The sequence below is a fragment of the Nanorana parkeri genome, unplaced genomic scaffold (genome assembly GCF_000935625.1).
Source record: "Nanorana parkeri isolate BGI_ZX_2015 unplaced genomic scaffold, ASM93562v1 scaffold1645, whole genome shotgun sequence".
NCBI classification, from domain to species: Eukaryota; Metazoa; Chordata; class Amphibia; order Anura; family Dicroglossidae; genus Nanorana; species Nanorana parkeri.
Genome location: NW_017307913.1, coordinates 50,188 through 69,476, shown reverse-complemented (window position 1 = coordinate 69,476; position 19,289 = coordinate 50,188). Strand labels below are relative to the sequence as shown.

The following is a 19,289-nucleotide window of genomic DNA, read 5'->3' as shown; positions in this document are numbered from 1 at the left end:
ATTATGGGTGATGTTAGTTTGCAGCATCTAACAAGCTTTGTAGCCAGTCATCAAAAAAAAAAAAAAAACCACGTTCTTTTCAATTCTTCTTACTCAACACTTAAAGTCAACTTTACCCAACTATTATGTCAGTTTTATGCATGTACCTGGGAGCCAATTCATCTGTCAACTATTTCTCAGAGATTCAAATGTCAAGAAAAAATGCACTCACTTGTTTGACAGCCTGTGCTGGAACTATAGGAACAGACATCCGCACTTGTGTAGCATTTACCACCACTGGTTTAGCTGGAAAGTAAAAGACATTACTCGCGTTACTTTACTATCCAGATATTGAAAAAAACCCAGCATGGTAATCATGTGATATATTCTGCATGGAAGAGAAGCAGCCACATACACGTAGGATAGATACAAAAAAACAAACAAACATACCATGCTGAAGAGGCTGGGAGCTGGTGCTCGGGTTCTGGCCAAGTGTGACGCTGCTTGCTGTTGATGCAGTCACAAGCCGTACATAATGAAACTTGCTTCCAGGGACTTGAATCTGCTGCACATTTGGAGCTGCTGCAAGTGGGATGATTGTTTTGAATTGGGGTGTTGTATTAACACCACTAACTGTTATTGTCTGAACTGTTGGTTTTACAGTCTGAAGAAAGAAAAATAGACAAATTGCTTCTAATTTAATATCAGCTTTTTATGTATAATGCTTTTGGGGGGTAAAAAAGGGATTTTCATATAAACAATATTGTAGTGATACAAACCATTGTTAAATATAATATACTAAACACCAACAGCTTCAATGTAAATATTTGGGAATTGTGAGTGTTTTAATAAACACTGGAGATGTTTACCAATATGAATAGACCTAAGGCTGGGTTCACACCTGGGCGTTTGCTATATGTGCGTTATGTGCGTTTTTGCCCTTGCGTTTGTAGTGCGTTTTTCTGTCCAATGAAACGCGTGTTTGACGCGCGTTTTTTAACTTCCCTGGCGGTATGATTATTATTTTTTTCCTTTTTTGCTCTGTTTTTCGTTTTTTACTTTTAAACTTCCCGCCGGTTTCGCCCCCCTGCGACGCGGACGATCACAAGGGACGGAACCCGGAAGCGGCCGGAGGACACAGCGGGGATCGCGGATAAGGTAAGAGACGCTACGCTGTATTCCCGAGTGTGGCTCGGGGGTACCGCTTATGGTACAGAAAATTAACCCCAAGCCACACTCGGGAATACCGCTAGGGAGGTAAAACAATGGAAACGAGCTGAAATCAGCCCCATCGCGCAAAAAAGAGGCTCAAGTACTTTTTCGCGCGTAGGGCATTTTTTAGCGTGACAAAACGGGCTGAAATACGCCCAGGTGGGAACCATGTCCATAGCAATTAATAGGATTTCACGTCTTGAGCGTTTTTCAGCGCTTCGAACAGCGCTGAAAAACGGGCAGGTGTGAACCCAGCCTAAGGGTCCCATATATAAAACAGTAGTATGGACTTACTGCTACTCAAAAAAACTAAACTCACATTTATTAAGCACAGTTGGTGCTCTGTAAATTTGCTTAGGGACTCTGAGGGCTTGTTCACACCAAGCGCGTTCCAGGAGCAGAGCAGTTATAGACCGGATCAAAACTGCGTCCAATGTATTCCAATAGTATTTTGGGCTCTGGTTCACACTGCAGCGTTCAGTTCCAGAGCATGTAAAAAAAAAAACTGCAGCAAGTCCTTTTTTACCTGCTCTGGAACGTGTGCAAACGCCATGGAACGCACTGAAAACCCATTCTAAACGAAAAAAATATATTTTGTTTACCAAAAACGGCCCGGAACGCATCAAAAACACGACAAAAAAACGCAGTATAAACACACTGCACTGGGTGTGCAGAAACTCATGCAGATCTGGTCTGCATTTGGTGTGAACAAGCCCGGAAGTAAACGCATTACAATTAAAATGGACAAAAAAAAAAGCATCAGGTAGAGAGACCTATGACACAAGACAGGCTTCAAACTGCAGAATGCATTTTATAAATGTAGGCTGTGGTATAGGTTTGTTGAGTACAGTGGAGAGCGGATAGCTATATAAATAGAATGCCTAGTATACTATGTTTGTAAAAGGGATCATAGGGAAAAGATTTATATGCTTTTAGTGCTTCTGTGCTCACCACAGAAACCAATATTTCCATCGACATGAAAAAATGTAATGGATAAAGTTTTACTCTGCTATGAAAATACAAGACAACACAATGCAACATGGCAGGGTTTATAAACCCAATGCTAGCATCACCATATACGTGTGTCAACTGGACCTTTTTTTATACAGTTCAGCAAATTATCTATTTAAGCAATGTTCCAAAGGCTACTGAAGATAGTTATAGCTGCAACGACTGGAAATATAAAAGCTCATCAGCTATTTATATTCTACAACTTTCAAACCAGATAGTAGGCATTGACTGAATAATCATTTGGAGTTTTAAAACTCACTGCTGGATTATTGATCTCTGCCACCTTTTGCTTTTTTATTTTTAAGGCCGATCTATTACTTTAAGGGGGTTAAAATAGGGCTGCCGCCTAAAAAAAAAAAAAAAAGATTAAAAAGAGGGCATTTTTTACTTTTTTCTGATCTCTTCAGCTAGGTCCAATGACATCATGGGTCTTCTTTGCCCTATTCTTCCTCCAGCAGAGGGTTGATCCTAAATGCTGCAGAGATTGGTCCCTTGTAAGCCTTGGTAAAGATGTCACCAGCACACCATATTGAAATGAAGAACACGTCTTTTTATTGACGCTTCATGTCAAAACAAATAGCAACGTTTCAGGGCCACACAGGGTCCCCTTCATCAGGCTTGAAATGATGATAAGCCCTTGGCTCCCAGAAATGGGTTGAATGATGCTGGGTGTCATTCAACCAGGAAGAGTATCGGCAGCTGGGAGTCAGAGCAGTCATTCTGCAGGGGACAACGCTGGCGATTTGGTGAGTATTGCTGTAGTAGGAGTGGCTTTTTATTTTTTGGGGCTGCCAGGGACTGAATAAAAAAAATAAAAACACTTTGCCCAAGCTGGAGTTGGATTTTTAAAATTGTAAAGATATAGTAAACATTTTTAAAAGCAGAAACAGCACCATAAAAAAGGGCTTAGCACATACATACTAGAGATGCACAGATATCAGTGCCGATACCTGGCATTTTCGCGAGAACTACCTGGGCCCTGGTGCTCCACCACTGTCCTGAAATCAATAGTCTGTAGTTTTAGAGAAATTGTCACATGGCACTAAACAACAATTTCAGTACTTGGTATCTGTGAGTACTTGGACAAGTATTGGTACTTGGTCTGGAAAAATGGTATTGGTATATCCCTAATTTTATATCTATATAGATATCTAGAGGTCTATATAGATATCTATATATAAAAACACATCCTTCATTAAAACAGAGATGCACAAATCCCAGGAGCCCCGAAGCCAATGTTCCTTAAAAATTACAGCTGCCTCTTAACTTTTGAGTATTTCTCTAGTCTTGGAGCTGAAAAAGTATCTGTACTTGGTATCTGAACATCCCTAAAATATATACACATGTGCAAGTGTACACCAAGATTTGTTTTTTTTCCCCATTACAAAACCCCAAAGAGAAGTCCTCTTAACTGGCTAGTAGAGTTGAATTTGAGGGACTTCTCACTTCTCAGCATTCTCTCCAGGGCTTATCAGAACACGAAAGATATAAATAAGGTACAGCTGAAATACACAGTGAGGAAAATCAATCTATAACCACTTTCGACTGTATTAAGTGTACAAACACATTATAAATCTCACATTGAAGTGTTGAACCAATAATAAAATCAGTCACTTATTTCTGGTCTCTGGATCTTTTTACGCTCAATTAAAAAAAAAAAAGGAAACTTTAGAATAGTTCACTGACCAAAGAAAAGCCAAATTGATTACCTGAGCAATTGTGCTATTAGTAATAGCCTTTGCAGGAGAAGAGGAAGTGGATGTCTGAACACTCAGAAGCTGCTGACCAAGAGCCATACTTATGGGCACACCAACTGTCTTCTGAGGAGAGCTGGAGGGCTGAGATGCAACCGATACCACAGTGACCTGAGGAAGTAATATAATGACAGATTTAACAAGGTGGGACACTTCACAACTCCTGGTTTTATACAGACCATGTTTTACATAACATCTGAGAGCCTACCAATTTAGAAATAACTTTATCACTACTTATAATACCATATAATAGTATATTTAGTTCAAAACAAACTGGTTTCTTTTGGTGGAATTGCCTTACAGAAAAAACTTTTGTATGCATTTTAAAAGCAAAAATACACATATAAAACACAAATATATGCACATAAATATACACAAATAAAATGGACTATGCTTGTTGAGACATTTAAACTAACTCTAAACTCATATAAAAAGTGACTAAAGTGATATTAAATTAGTATCTATTATTCCAATCCTCAATATGCAAACAATGTGAAAATATGCAAAACAATATTAAGCAAACCAAAATAATAATGTATCTTGCATCAATCTATAAACTCTCTGCTACATAATTGTCCATCTTATCAAAGTGTTAATAATAAAACGACGTGATATTCCTCCTTTTGTGGTTAAAAACACTCCAGCACCAATTAAACAGATGTATAAATGTCCATCTTATCAGACATAATGGTAAACAGTGATGTTCCTCCTTCGGTGACTAAAAACACTTGAAACATCAGCCAAGATATTCCAATAAGTGCTCTGTGTGTGCGTGATTCTCACTCTGTGCTCCCGAGTGAGAATTTTTTTTTGGAGGTGCATGGCTGTCATTCTTTTCCTTCCTTGACTATCTGGTGTTCATATAAGGTATCCCATCACATGAAGTGCATATCCTTGTTTCAGGTCAGGGATTCCCCAAGTAGGCAAAGAGTAAGGATGACAGCCCTGTAAACTACAATACAAAATGTTTCTACAGGTTCACTTTATTGCTGACCCCACCACTAGACATACTTACCTTTATTCCTCAGTAGCTCCACTGGAATGCAGCTAGCAAGCAAGAGTTAGTCAAGTGTAAAGGTGCCCATACACTGTACGATCATCGTACGAGAATCGCGGGAAATCCGCAATCGTACGATAATCGTACAGTGTATGGAAGGCGTACGACCGTTTCTACTGTGCGGTCGGATGTCTTCCGTCGAACATGCAGGCTTGAAAACCCGCCGAGAATCGTACGATTCTCGGCAAGTTAGTGGCCTGCTTGTTCGACAACTGCCGAACGGGCCGGTGTGCGCACGCGCACACTGCCCGTTTGCAGTGATCGGAAGCCCTCACTGCGGTCAACGGGGCGGGCTTTTGATGATCGCAAGTACGATCTGCCTGTCCAAGATGGGCAGATTGTACAAGCTTTTAATAAGCTTACGACCATCGCAAGACAAAAGTCTTGCGATGGTCGTAAGGTGTATGGGCACCTTAAGTTCTCAGCGTGAATAATTGCTAGGCACCAGTGTTTTAATATGGGACTGAGCCACATACCTTCGAGTACTGGTTATTTGTATTTGTTTCCAGCAGCTGAACAGAAGGGAATGTGATTATTTGCTGTTGATCAGGGTGCCATTAGGAGGCACCTTTTGCTTTGTCCTTCATGGGCAAGGCACAAGTCTGCCTTAAAGTTAACCTAGCATTGCTTCAAGAGTCCAAATTATTTACACAGTAGTGATACAGAGAAAAAACATTAAGCAAAACTGGCCCAGCTCTCAAACTGGCCCAGTGGAATGGAGTAAAAGTCAAAAATATTACCTTGGTAGGAGGAGACTTCAGAGGGGATATGGCAATTTTATTGGATGCCTGTGTTATGGACTCTAGGGATGTCCCAGTGACCAGTCCACTTTCAGTGATTGCTATTGGTTTTGACTGAGTTGCAGAATTAACATGAGACAGCACCTTGCCTGTAAAAGAAAGGAAACACCTTTAAACAAAAAAAACAAAAAAATCTGTCTTAAGGTGCCCATACACCTTACGACCATCGCAAGACTATTGTCTTGCGATGGTCGTAAGCTTATTAAAAGCTCGTACGATCTGCCCATCTTGGACAGGCAGATCGTACTTGCGATCATCGAAAGCCCACAGTTGTCGAACCAGCAGGTTAGAAACCCGGCAAGAATCGTACGCTTCTCGTCGGGTTTTCTAGCCTGCTGGTTCGACAAAAGACGTGCGACCGTACCGTAAAAGCGGTCGCACGCCTTCCATACACCTTGTGATTATCATACGATCGCAGGTGTATGGGCACCTTAAGGTAGTTGTGCTTGGTGTTGCACTTCACACTGTTGGTACACTGCGGTGACATTTATTCTTAAATGACACACCAACACAGCTTGCCATCACAAATGCACTGTAAAGAACTCTGATGCAATGTGGTGCTTCGCAAAAAGAAAACAAATTAGCCAATGCACTCTTTTGGTGCATTAGGCAGCCAATTCAAATGAAGGGGCTGCCTTAACACAATGCAAGTTAACACGCATGAGCTAATGCACCACAACAGTGTGAATCCAGCCTACAAGACATAAAGAGTGCAGACACTGTAAAGAGAAACATATGGCAGTGAATTACATTAAGACGACTGTTTGAGCATACAATTATTTCTCATTCCTGGGTTTGGAAGGCTTGGACCCATTCCCATTTTTGTGGTGGAATAACCTAGGGAAAGTAAATGCAGACAAACTGATGCCCAACCTATGCATTACTATACAAGATCTTTTTAGGATACTGAAAATTTCTAAATTACATCAACTTTCCGTAAATAATGTTATCCATAGTTAAAAAGGATATAAAAATCGAATTCTATGTAAAGTCTATTAGTATATTATTCAACCAATCATGTGCAGATTATATAAGTGAACAGGAACCTGCCTTTCATATTATTGGATAATTAAAGTGAATATTCACTCAATGTTTTGCTCATACAAATACCCCGTCCTGATACATTTTCTTCCTTAGTGAGCCCTGATGAAAGGGAAACACAGTATAGAGAAGAGTGCATTTGATGGTATGAAGGTTTTCTCGGTGTGGGTACACACTAACATAGGCGTCCGAATGTCGGCCCACCCTAGTGGTACTCCATAGCCAAATGTGTACACAGACGAGCACAAGAACATACATATACACACACATATACACTCACATACATATACACGCATACGCCCACACACACATGGATAGAAAAATCCATGGGCCCGTGGGTGAAAAACAGCATGTAATTGTGATGGTTCTGTTGTGATTCATGGTAACCCTTTAGAGAATAGTGTGTATTTCGATTTCTTCGTTTAGCCCATTTGGTGTTAGAGTGTTGAGTTTGTAGTTCCAGAACGTCTCCCTTCTGCATAAGGAATGAAAGCGTTCTGAAGGGGACATGTGTGTGAGAATCTGTTCAATAGCAAATGCCCTCAAGTCCTCGATCCTTTTTTGGTGTTTGATGGAAAAATGTCTTGGTACACTATGTTCTAGGTCGCCCTTGGCAATCAGACGCCTATGGTCCCCGATTCTGGCCCGTACTGGGCGTATGGTACGGCCAATGTACATCAAACCACACGGGCAGGTGAGACCGTAAATCACATGGTTATGGGAGCATGTGATGAACTGCTTGATGGGATGTACTTTATTAAGATGGTCGAGAAATTGGGACTGGCCATGCTGTATAAATTGACAGGTAAGGCATCTGGGCTTTTTACATTGAAAAACGCCGACCCGATTATCGAAGAGGAAGTGTTTTGGTGCAACTTCGGGTGCTAGAAAAGACCTACTCGGTCCCACCCTGTTTTTTACGTTTCTCGTTTTTCTAAAATTAATCCATGGTTTGGGCGGTAATCCTGTTAAAGGAATATGTTCATCCCCATATTATTACGGAAATTGATGATATGCCTTACATAGAAATATTAAGTAGTCATGATTGCCCCAATGTCAATACTCACTCTTAGAAAGCTATGATTATCATTATAGAAATGTTATTCACATAATGTCCCCAGAACAATTAACAGATCGGAGTATGATAGCTCCTGACGATACCACCTCTGAGTGTCTCGTGAATGCGAGTCCGCCTCCCGGCGGCTAAACCTGTCACGGCAGTTTTCCGGACCGGACTCCTCCCCCCTGTCAATTTTAAAAGATTGGCCTTCTCCCGCGGCCGACAACGCTGCAAGGCTTGACAAAGAGGGTTACCCTCGAAACGCGTAGCCGTCACTTCAACCCACAGGGGTTTCTCACCCTGCAGCACTTCTCCCTTTGACCACGAGCATCGACTTTCACATTGTATTTGACTCCCCAGCACTCGCGCTGCACACCGCACTGATCCACACTCTCCAGTGCAGGATCCACCTGCCGGGCATAGTCTTTGCTCCCTGCTCCGGTTGCCGTGGCTCGGCCTGGCCAGCCGAGGACACGGTTCCCAGGGGATACCCTGGGGACGCCCTGGACACTCCAGATCGCCAGTACACAGACCATCTTCGTCATCACCACGTGAGTGCATAGACTCCACACTTCTGCCACTTTCCTTTTAACCATTCAGCTAATAGGCTGCGCTTTATTATAATTTATTATTAATATTATTCATAGAGCAATTGTAGGTAGTCGCACTCTTCTCTATACTCTGTTTCGTTTTAAATATTGCATGGGGTTCCTCTCCCATTCGTTTGAAGAGTTCATGCACACCTGCTCTTACATAGCCAACGAGTGAAATATTTGTCCACATCCCAGTGGTGCGCTTTACATATATTTTTTGTTCCTGATGAAAGGGGGTATTTGTATGAGCCCCCTAAACACATCAGCTATTTTCTATACTGTCCCCTCAAACCTACACTGAACAAATATGTGTCTAGACTGTTAAACAGAGTGTGACACTTTCATTTGCAATCCTGCAAAAACCTGACAGGGGTTCCAAGCACTCCCTACTCTACTACAATAATAGCTCAAATGTGTGCTTACATAAAATGAAGTATACTTCCCTTTAAAACATCATAAACAGGTTCAGGGAAAGCTATTGGCAGTTACCTGCAAATACAGATGATACTTGGGTAGTCTGTCCAGGCTTGCTGTTCAACGGTTTTGCAATGATCAACTTGGTAATAACTGCACCAGAAGATGAAGCAGGAAGTTTCTTAGCAATCTGTAAAATCATAATTTGCCTGAGTTATGAGGCCATTTTAGTGTACAGTGTACATTAAACACACAACTTAAATAAAATGAAGATCTTTTTAAAAAAATTAAAAAAAAACTAATCTTAACAGCAGCACCTTAAAGTGATATTAAAGTCAAAAGGGTTTTACGATATTTCAAATGAATCACTTGCAACGCAGCAGCATCCATTGTAAGTGAAATCACTTACAATGGATGCTGCTCCGCTGCAAGTGATTCACATTTATTGCGGTAATGAAGAGGTGCAGTGATCGTGTATACATGCGCACATTGTCATGACTCACATTTCACCCTTGTGTGTGTGTGTGTGTGCTAGTAAACTGTGTGTGTGTCTCCACAAACACAGCAAATCAAGCTACTTCCACCCCCTCTCCTCCAAGCTAGTAGAGGAACAGTTGTCCCTCGTGATCTTGTACTAGACAAGTTCAGGGAAGCAGAGCTGAGAGACTTGGAAGCAGCTGATCAGAAACATGATGATTGTAAGTGTTTGGGCAAAAATGTAATGAAATGCTTTGCTGGGCAATGTATATTTGTTTGCTCTGGATTCATTATTGTCAAAAAATTTGAGCATTTAATACTACTTTAAAGCCCATTTCCGGAATAAAGTTAAGCCACCTCCCACACTCTTCTAAATGATCACTGGATGAAAAAATATATAATCTTAAAGCTCTTACCTTACTCACCTAAAGCCATGGGCACATGACGTTCCAGCCCTGAGCCTTCTCTTTACTTTCGGTGGGGTCCTTCTATGGGTGTCCACATTACTGCCTACTGGCTGTCCAGCAGCAGGACCCTCTCAGGACCCAGAAGAGGAGTGACATAATCGCAAGAGAACTTTTGGGGACTGGCCATAGAGGGACCATCTGCAACACTGGGTTAGCAATCCCCCCAGCGAAATTAGGTAAATGGGTTACAGGAGGAGGGTGGGAGGGGGATTATACTTTGCCTCGAGTGGGGTTTTAATACCTTCAAATTGTCATCATTTTCCCCATCAGGCAAAACTGGTAGTCATTAAATCTACATAAAAGCCGGCATTATTAGTGCCCAATTCATTAAAGTTCCATACACGTGCGTTGGGCTGCACTGCAGTGACAAGCTGAAGTCTAATATTTCCAATAGGCTCAGTTCACACTAATGTACTGCATTGGTGTGCACTAGGTAAAAATGGAACACGCCGTATTTAAAACACAGAGCAATGCGGGTTAAGGATAAAGAAAAAAGTTATGACTTCAGCTGCAAACTAAACAATAAACTAGGCAAAGGAACACTGCAACCCAGATCAAGCAATGCAAGTTGTGTAAATACAACCTAAGTGCACAGTACAATGCAGACAATACTGGACACAGAGTTTTAATAAATCATCCAACAGGCTCTATAACATTTTTCAGCATGTTTATCTCCTTGAATGCCATGTGTGGTACACATCCTCGGCAGTCCCCCATATCCTCACGTACAAGGCAGGGATATAGACATGCTAATTAACTATTGCCAGCGGGAAAGAGGACGCTGAAAAGCCGAGGGCAACACTGCGTGAGATATCAGCAGCTAATGTAACTGCATTTACAGGCAGCATTGTGCAGACATAGCTAAGTTGGCCTTTCTCATGCAGTTTACACTATGCCAGAAGCTGAGAAACATTTGTAAGTTCATAAAATGACTTTCATTTCCTGATAACCAGTGTTTATGTAACTGAAATAGAAACACAAGTTGCAATCAGTCAACTGCATAAAAAAACTAAACAGGAGATCTTATAATGTTTTGTGTGAGGAAAGGCTATTGGCTGCAGACAATAAGATTTCATGCATATCTGCAATTTGGACAGGTTAACAAAACCCCAAATAGAAATGTTTCAAAGGCTAAAAATGTGCAATTGAGATCAGATGAACATAGAAATATATTGGAATTTTCTGTTATGTATAGCTATATTATTTCACCTCCTGTGACACTGCCCACCCATATAACTAAATCACTGAACAGTGAAATATAGCTTTCAATGTCAATATAAACTTTACCTGCACATTCTGTACTTGCTGTGCCTGAAGAACAGAAGACTTGGTAGTGGAACTGATGAGTTGAGCAGCGGATAAGGAGGACATGCCCAATACAGGCTTGACATCAGAACGACTCCCAATAGTAACCAACTTGATCTGCTGTGGTGCCCCCTTGCCATCTACATGCTGGAGAGGAGTGGCCTTCTGGGTACTTGACATCTGATTTTGAGGAATCAGTACAATGGGATGGCTTGACTTCCCTAACGTCGTTACGATCAGCTTTTCCTGCTTCACAAATCTATTACTAGAGGCGACCTCAGAAGCCTTGTTAAGAATGATTTGCCCGGGCAACTGCGTCCCCAACTTATGTATTCCACTTTGTAGAACAGTTTTCATAGCTGTAGCGGAAGGTCCCGGGCTGGGTTTTGAAGCAACGCTTACTACTGCCAGGTGACTGGCATGATTACTAGTGGTTGGGAGAGTTTGCTTAACAAAAGAAGTACTAACACATTCTCCACTGCTATTTACTTCTACTATTTCTTCCAGGTCTGTTTCCATAGGCACCTCTTCGGCAATGGGAGAAGAGATTGTAATGGCTTCAATGCTCTCATCATCCATGTCTCACTTTCTAAGATAAGAAAGAAGGAGAAGATATATTTTAGTGGCCAAAGTTTTAGGTTAGACAAACCCTTTACCCCCCTCCCCTAAACACTTTAGATTAAAAAATAAAGAAACCAGCAATATTTAATGTGCAAAATGCTCGTATTCATGTATTTTCACCAAAAACCTGACAAGGGATCTAAGCCTTCCCCATCCTACCTCAAACTAAAGAAACAACATTTGGGGCTGGACATACACTTTCAGTTTAGTTTTTTCATTACAGATTCCTACATTTAAATGATCTCAAAAATCTGCTAGTATAACTGCATGCATGAACGCCATATTTCTATAATCCTTTCACAGTTTCCGGGAAACAATAGATGTCAGATCTGTACTACGTCACCTAATCTAAGCAATCCAGTCATATTCTATTAGACCCTCTCACTGCTAAGATGCTGGTAGAATTTGTTCACTTACCAGACCAAAATCTCACTGTGGATTGACAGTTTAAAGTAGAACTTCTCTCACCAGCCCAGGTAGAAGACTGCAGGAAAAAGGTTGGTGCATGGATCTTTTTAAAGTAAAAAGAGTTTCAGGGGGTGGGGGGGGATTATGTCCCCATTTATTTATTTTTTTTAACAGGTGTAATTATGTTCCCATTTATACCAGATCAGTTGCGATCCGTTTTTCAACGAATGTCAACACAAGGTAAGCCAAAAAAATGAATGGGGGTGAATAGGACCAGTTCACACTACTACCTTCCATTGTATTACATTGCGCTAAAGAAAAAAAAAAAAAGGAGAACATGCTCTACTTTTTTTTTTCCACCACAATGTAACGCAAGACAGTAGTGTGAAGTAGCCCCATTCACTCTTTCAGTGTCCTTGAGTTAGCATTCGTTGATAAACAGATCGCAATGCAACAGATCGGAAGGAAATCAGAAGGTACAAACTCAAGTCAACGGAGCCTCCCTTGACTTGCAATTACCTTCCCATTTCGGTGTGAATGGACCCTAAATACTGGAATTCCGCTTTCAGAGTAGGAGGGTACAGCCTCTGAGCTAAAGTTTTTTATTCAGTGTACAGCACTGCTAAACTAAAGGTACCCAGAGACACAAGCTTATAAAGGCTGCATTTGGAAAATGTGTCTAGGGGATACCACTTGGTCAGCAAAAAAGAATCAACTGCCCTCCAAAAATGTGTGCAACTAACTGCTAAGAAGGCCAAGAGAGCCTGCAACTCATGAACCGGAGCCCACACAGCAATAAGGACTCTCTCTGCCCCAATGAAAGCAAGTCCCATGTTCTCCTATACCAGGAAGCATCAAATATGTCACAGTACTACCCTGGGTGAACTGAGTGAGTAAACAGGGAAGGAAAGGGGAGTATGTGAAGCTTGAGGACAGTAGCAGTTAAAGCAACTGTCATTACAGAAGTACAAGTGCTGCCATTGCTGGCCTCTTTCTGATGCCAGGCTGTGTCTGATATCAGTATTTGTGAGTCACAAAGCCAGAACCAGCAGTGATTGTTAACGTAAGCTGGCCATACACTAATACATTTTTTCCTGAACAAAAATTATCTAACAGATTCCTCCATCCAGCCAAATCTCCCGCTACAGCTATTCTAACGGTGGCAGGTGACAAATTTCTACCTGGCTCCTTTGATCATCATATCAAAGGATGACGGGTAGGCGTCAGCCAACAGGGCTCCAAGACTTCATCAAGAAATTTGCTCCGTGTATGAACAGCTTTACAGGGTAGGCCACATAAAATACAGTAAACTCTCAGTTATCAAAGGCCAAATGGTTCCCACTTGTTTAAAGGAGAACTATGAGGTGAGTGAAAATCACTCACCTCATAGTTCTAGCCTACCTGTGACAATGAAACTGTCACACGTCGGCTCAATAGATCCGGAAGTGAGCGAACACATACCGTCGCTCGCTCACTTCTCGAACTATCCCTGCAGAGTGCCGTGACTGTCAATCACGGCTCCCTGCAGGGATTCCCCCCCCTGACTGGCGGAACGGACGGGGGAGGCACAGCTGGCTCTGCCTCTAGATAGGCAGAGCCAGCCGTCAATCCCGCAGCTGGGTGGATCTCAACAGTAATGTCAGGATCCGTCCCTGCTGCTGCGTCTCACTATACCGCGAGCTACTGAGCTTAGGGTGACGGGAGGGCGCTAGTTTGTGTCCTCCCGTTACCCTTAGGAGAACTATGGGGAAAAGCCCTGACCCCCATAGTTCTCCTTTTATCGATGGTCAGCCATAACCTTTGTATTTATATAGAAAAATATAAATGTTTTATTAAACCCCCACAAAGGGCCCCAATCATATATATGTACAAATATCCAATTCTATAAAAGTCTCAGTTATCCAGTATTCAACTAACCAAAACTCTCATCTAACCAGAAAAAAAAACTCTTTGTACTCATTGTTCTGCAACATGTATTATTCGGGAAATGATCGTGTGTCTATTTGTCTTCATTTGCTTTTGATTACTGCTTTTAAATATTAATATGAAGTCAATACAGAGTTTATGGTATGTATTGGGTATTGCATTAGTTAGACCTATTTTAATAGTAGCTCTCAAGCAACCAGAAACTACATTTATCCAGAATCGACCAATCCCCATGAATGCCGGACAATGGGGAGTTTACTGTATTTACTATATGTGATGCTACAGAAAACTGTCAGCTGTAATCAGAGATTGTAACTTTACAGCAGTGATTGCAGACTGAAGCTGTGATTTAGGAGACAGCAGGAGACTAGAAACAGATTACAAAAAAATTGCTAAAGATCACTACTATTAAAGGCCCCTTTATAAATCAATGCTCTGCTTCAAACACCAAGGGCAGCAGGTTGGGCACCAGGGCTGTAAACTATAGCCAGAAATTCCTTATATTTATACTCATTCACTCAGTATTGACAGCCAGGAAACAAACACCTTTAAAACAAGAGCTTAGCAACGGCAGCCTCCTTTGGTTTCCCATGGCAGATCCCCTTTGTGTGAGACTGTTGCTTCGCAGAGAGAAAGCACAGGTTGACTTGAAGTGCACAAACACTTTTTGTCAAGTTAATAATATGTTTATTTATACAGATCTATACACTGGACACAAAGATCTCTACACTGGGCACAAACATAGAACTCATTTTAGGTTCAACGTCGGTTGTAGATGACCCCATGATCACACACTTGCTCCCCCAGAGACCATACCACCTTATCACTTATATGCCCCCCTAGTCTATGTGCCCCTGTCACATGCATCCCCAGTCTGTGCATCCTTATACCTATCCCTAAAATATCCTCCTCATTACATTAACTTTTAAAACATATGCCCCATCATAACATGCATACCCATAGACACTGCCATCTCATTACATACATGCGCCTTCACTCTGCCCCCAGTTTGTGCCCTCTCATTATATACGTGCCCCTAACCTGTGCCCCGTCATCACATGCATGCCCCCTGACATTGCTACCACTTTACTCCGACTCCTCTGCTCACTTAATTGCCCCCCGCAGGACAAACCTGCTGTGGAGCAGCTGCGAACTGACTGAAGACTTCCCGGGCTCTGCTCAGATCACGGGACAACAAGCACCGCCTCCTTTCTCCTTCTACTTCCTGGAGGAACAGGTCTCTTCTCGCGAGACTTTCTCTACTTCCGTAATCTGGCGGGCGGTGTGTGACGTCAGGCTTTGAGGCGTCCCCGGCCCGTAGGTTCTGCGAGAGGACGATGTTAGCTGACTGACTGGCTGGCTGATAGAGGGTGTGGGGTGCAAATTCAAACTGAGTTTCATGTTCGTGTACACCTATACACAGGATAGGCTTTACCTAAGCCTCTATGGTCTTCGTTAAGCTGATCACGTTTAACTATAAGATCGAGCTGTGTAGACTCTTACTATGGTCACAGACACCAGCAAAGGGTCACTGAGATACGAAGCTGTGTGCACACTATCTGCTGATAGACTTCAGATGTCATCTAGGGACATGCCTGAAGAGTTATTGGGGGTAATTTACTAAAGACAGAAAGGCTGTTCACTTTACAGAGAATACCCAATCAAATGCAGGGAAAATAAAGTATTTTTGCTTGCACGTGATTGGATGATGCAAGTCATCAGAGCTTCACCTCATTCACTAACCTAATGGAAAATCCCCTTCCCTTTGACTTTAGTAAATTAAGCCCATAGACTGGAGGCATGCAGAATGAGATAGCTAGAGATTTAAGATACACACTGATTGAAATGTTCCTGGTTCAGCAGGAATCAGCCAAAGTTTGACCTGTGGGTGGATTTATCTCAACAAATGTCCATCAATAGATTAACTTGTGTTAAAGGGACATGTGGGAAAATGATCACCCAATCAGCTGCAGTCTCTGTCAAGGTACTGCATGTGCCGCTGTCAGAATACAATGTGGGAGATTCATTCATCCACGCTATTGGCATGGATGGAGGAATCCCTAAGTCTTGGGGTTTTTTTTTTTTAATTCAAGCAAAACAAATGACAAACATACTCATCAACTCATAATCAGTTGATGAGTGCGTTTGCCATTTGTTTTGCTTGACTGATTTGGTGCAGTGACGCATGGGGGTCTCAGCTGCCGTTGTGATGTGCGGGGTCCCTTGTGTGTCCCTGTGCCTTTATGGGGGTTGGGCTACCTCGTGGCAAACCTGCACCCAATTTTATCTTTTGCTACATGTGCTCCAGGATGGAGACTCTCATAGGTTAGAGTTAGGACCGCACTACATAGAGGTGCCTTGGTGCGGCTGTGCGGCTTTCCCATATTCTGTAGAAGACGTGTATCTAAACCTCTGTTTTTAACCTTAGCGGTTAGACAGGTTTTTTGTTTTTTTTGCATGCTGGCTGCTAGCAAAACGTTTGAAAAAAACAAAACCTTTCCCTGCATTGTTATGAAACATTAATAATAACCCAATTTTTTGGTAAAATATAAAAAACGGGGTCACGTTAGATAAATAGACACCGAAGATGCCAAGCCTTAAAATGACGCACCCTTGCGAAACCGCAAAAAACTACAATACCCAAAATTGGCCATAGGCGACAATTTAAAAGGTTTTAACGCTCATAAGTTTAGTGTTATCAGTGATTGGTGGGCCTAGAATTATTGCTCTCACTTCGATGTTTACAGTGATATGTAACGTGCGGCGCAATAGTTGTTTTTGCGCGTAGAAAATGTTTAATTTTTTTATATGTGACTTTAATTTTTGTAACCCCCTATGTGATAGCACAGGCACACTGACAGGTCCTCTTTATGGAGACATCAGGGGTCTCTAAGACCCCTAATGTCACCTAGGGACCCCCAAAGGAGTTGATAAAGCAGAGATCTGCTGTAGCAGCCAGAGAAATGACAGCTGAATGCGGAAGTGATGTAATACACACCACTAACGCATTCAGAGATCAGCAGGTGGAAGAGTGCTGATCTCCCGCCAATCTTAATGCAGAGAGCCACTGAGCCACTCCCGGGCTCGTAGAGGGGACAGTGGAGCCCGGGCTGTTCGAGTGTTGGGCACAATACAAGTGATTGGAGGGGGCGGGCGCGAGAAGAAAAAAAATATTATTTACAGCGCCCCGCAGTAGGGAGCTAGCCATTTGTCTGTTTATTTACAATGGGCGGATGGCAAGTAGTTAAGGATTTGCTGGGACTTGCTGGTGCAAGCCCAGTGTGTCCAAGCCCATGCAAAACTGTTGCTGACACCCCACCCTCCCTCCCATCTCAATCAGTTGTGGCAAGGGTATTCCCCAGCCCTTTGTGATGTGGAGATTGTCCCCACAGCATCTGACCGGGAGGTCAGTGACAGTTTTGTGTGGGCCTGGGTGAACTCCAGCAAGCTGTGTGCACTGAACCCCCACACATCATTTCTAGAGATCCGTGCTATAACAGCCTTTTTACAAATCATTGCTTTCACATTCGTTTTTCCCATGGCCCCTGTTACAAATTGTGCCACTTTGTATTCTGTACTGTTCCTTTAGATCCTACATGTGGGGTTCCGCTGCTTATTTTGTCTGCTCATTTTGTTTCTAAAACATAATAGAAAATATTTAAATATTATACAGCATTCATACAGCAACAACAACGTTTTACAATGTAAGGAAGACATTACAGTTACAATTCAATTCAAAGACAAGATGATTAGGAGAGCCCTGCTCGTGAGGGTTACAATAAGTCCATCACATAGGTAAATAGAGATGGAAAAAAAGTGTGCCAGATTTGATAGTTTTCTTAGTAAGTTCTATTATAAATGGTCAGAGGGGAAAAAGGGATGATGAGCACAAAAACTAATTTATAAACCATACGCCCAGCATAAAGCTAGAGATAACAGCCACCTGTCTCCATCATTTGTTCAAGCACCACGTGTTACAGAAATGGCACTCATGCACAGTAGGGTGTTTTCTGGAGACATATGAAGGGAACCAATAATCTACTTGAAAGAATGTAAGGGACTAATGCTTTCAGTGAGGAACTATAGCCCAATTAAAGTTCTCTAGGCTGGGGTGTACTACCTTTCATAGAAAAACTTCCAGAAATACTGCATAAAGTTCATGGATACTGCTCTAACTTACTTGGAATAGTTATTCAGGGACATTGTTATATTTAAAACAAAAATGTGAGTTGACACCATATTCCTGCATATATAGCTTCTTGAATACACCCAAATTCACATACATACGAAACCTCTATAAATCCAGTTGTCCATTTTAAGATAACACATTATTATTTAGAACAAAAAAACTAACTGAAGAATTGAAACTGATCATATGCAGTTATATAAACTGTTACCGTCTTTAAGAATTAAAGAGCATTTGCAGGTAACAAGTAAAGCCAATCTGTGAGCTACTATTCAGCAAACACTACAGCTAGGTTTAAATCAGAAAATTCCTTTAATTACCATAATCTGAGTTCTTTGTAATCCAATGTAACCCTCAGAGCCACCGATAGTGTAGTGTGTGAAGCCTGTGCTTGATATCTTTCATTCTGATGCCTTTATCATGAATCATATTCAAATTTTTAAAGCAGGTTTGAGTCTTATGAATTTGAAAAAATCTTCATGTGTGCTTTCTACATTGGGCTTCTTCTATGACAGAACCAGTAAGGAGCCTGCAGTGGGTTTGTTTGGGAATAACTCTCCTCCATACCAAGCAAGGATTCTCAGATCTCCAGTTGACCAGGAAAAGTGACTTGTGTGGGCACTACATCAATGCCTTGGTGAAAAGTATAGAATGGAAAGGTTGTGCAGCCATATGCATTTCAAGGCATAAAGTGGCACTAAACTCAGGGGTTAAATCTTAAAAATGCATTCAAGAACACTATTAACAAAAATTTTACTTATTTGTGTATCACTCGGCTGTAGATTCTCAAATCATCTCTGAATTAGTGCTGACACTGTCCTTACTTCTGGAGGGTGGCTACTTTTGTTCCCCATGGTCACTTTGTGTGTTGTAAAGTAGCCACTGCTCCCTGATCACTCCTGTGATGGACAACAATCTCGTGTTTAGTTTACTAATTTGTATTTAGATTGTAGTTTATCACAGGAGTGAGCTTGGAGC

General features: G+C 41.8%; 1 protein-coding gene across 1 annotated transcript in view; it reads right to left on the bottom strand.

The window, feature by feature from the left end:
- LIN54 (lin-54 DREAM MuvB core complex component) overlaps positions 1-15,332 on the bottom strand; it is a 36,288-nt gene extending 20,956 nt beyond the window's left edge. Inside the window, exons 1-6 of the mRNA XM_018570975.1 lie at positions 15,258-15,332; positions 11,153-11,751; positions 8,997-9,111; positions 5,754-5,902; positions 430-643; positions 212-285 (exon numbers count right to left, since the gene is read on the bottom strand). Of these exons, the coding sequence (XP_018426477.1) occupies positions 212-285; positions 430-643; positions 5,754-5,902; positions 8,997-9,111; positions 11,153-11,749 (1,149 nt within the window). The 5' untranslated portion in view covers positions 11,750-11,751; positions 15,258-15,332. The remainder of the gene's footprint in view (positions 1-211; positions 286-429; positions 644-5,753; positions 5,903-8,996; positions 9,112-11,152; positions 11,752-15,257) is intronic.
- Between the last annotated feature and the right edge of the window lie 3,957 nt (positions 15,333-19,289).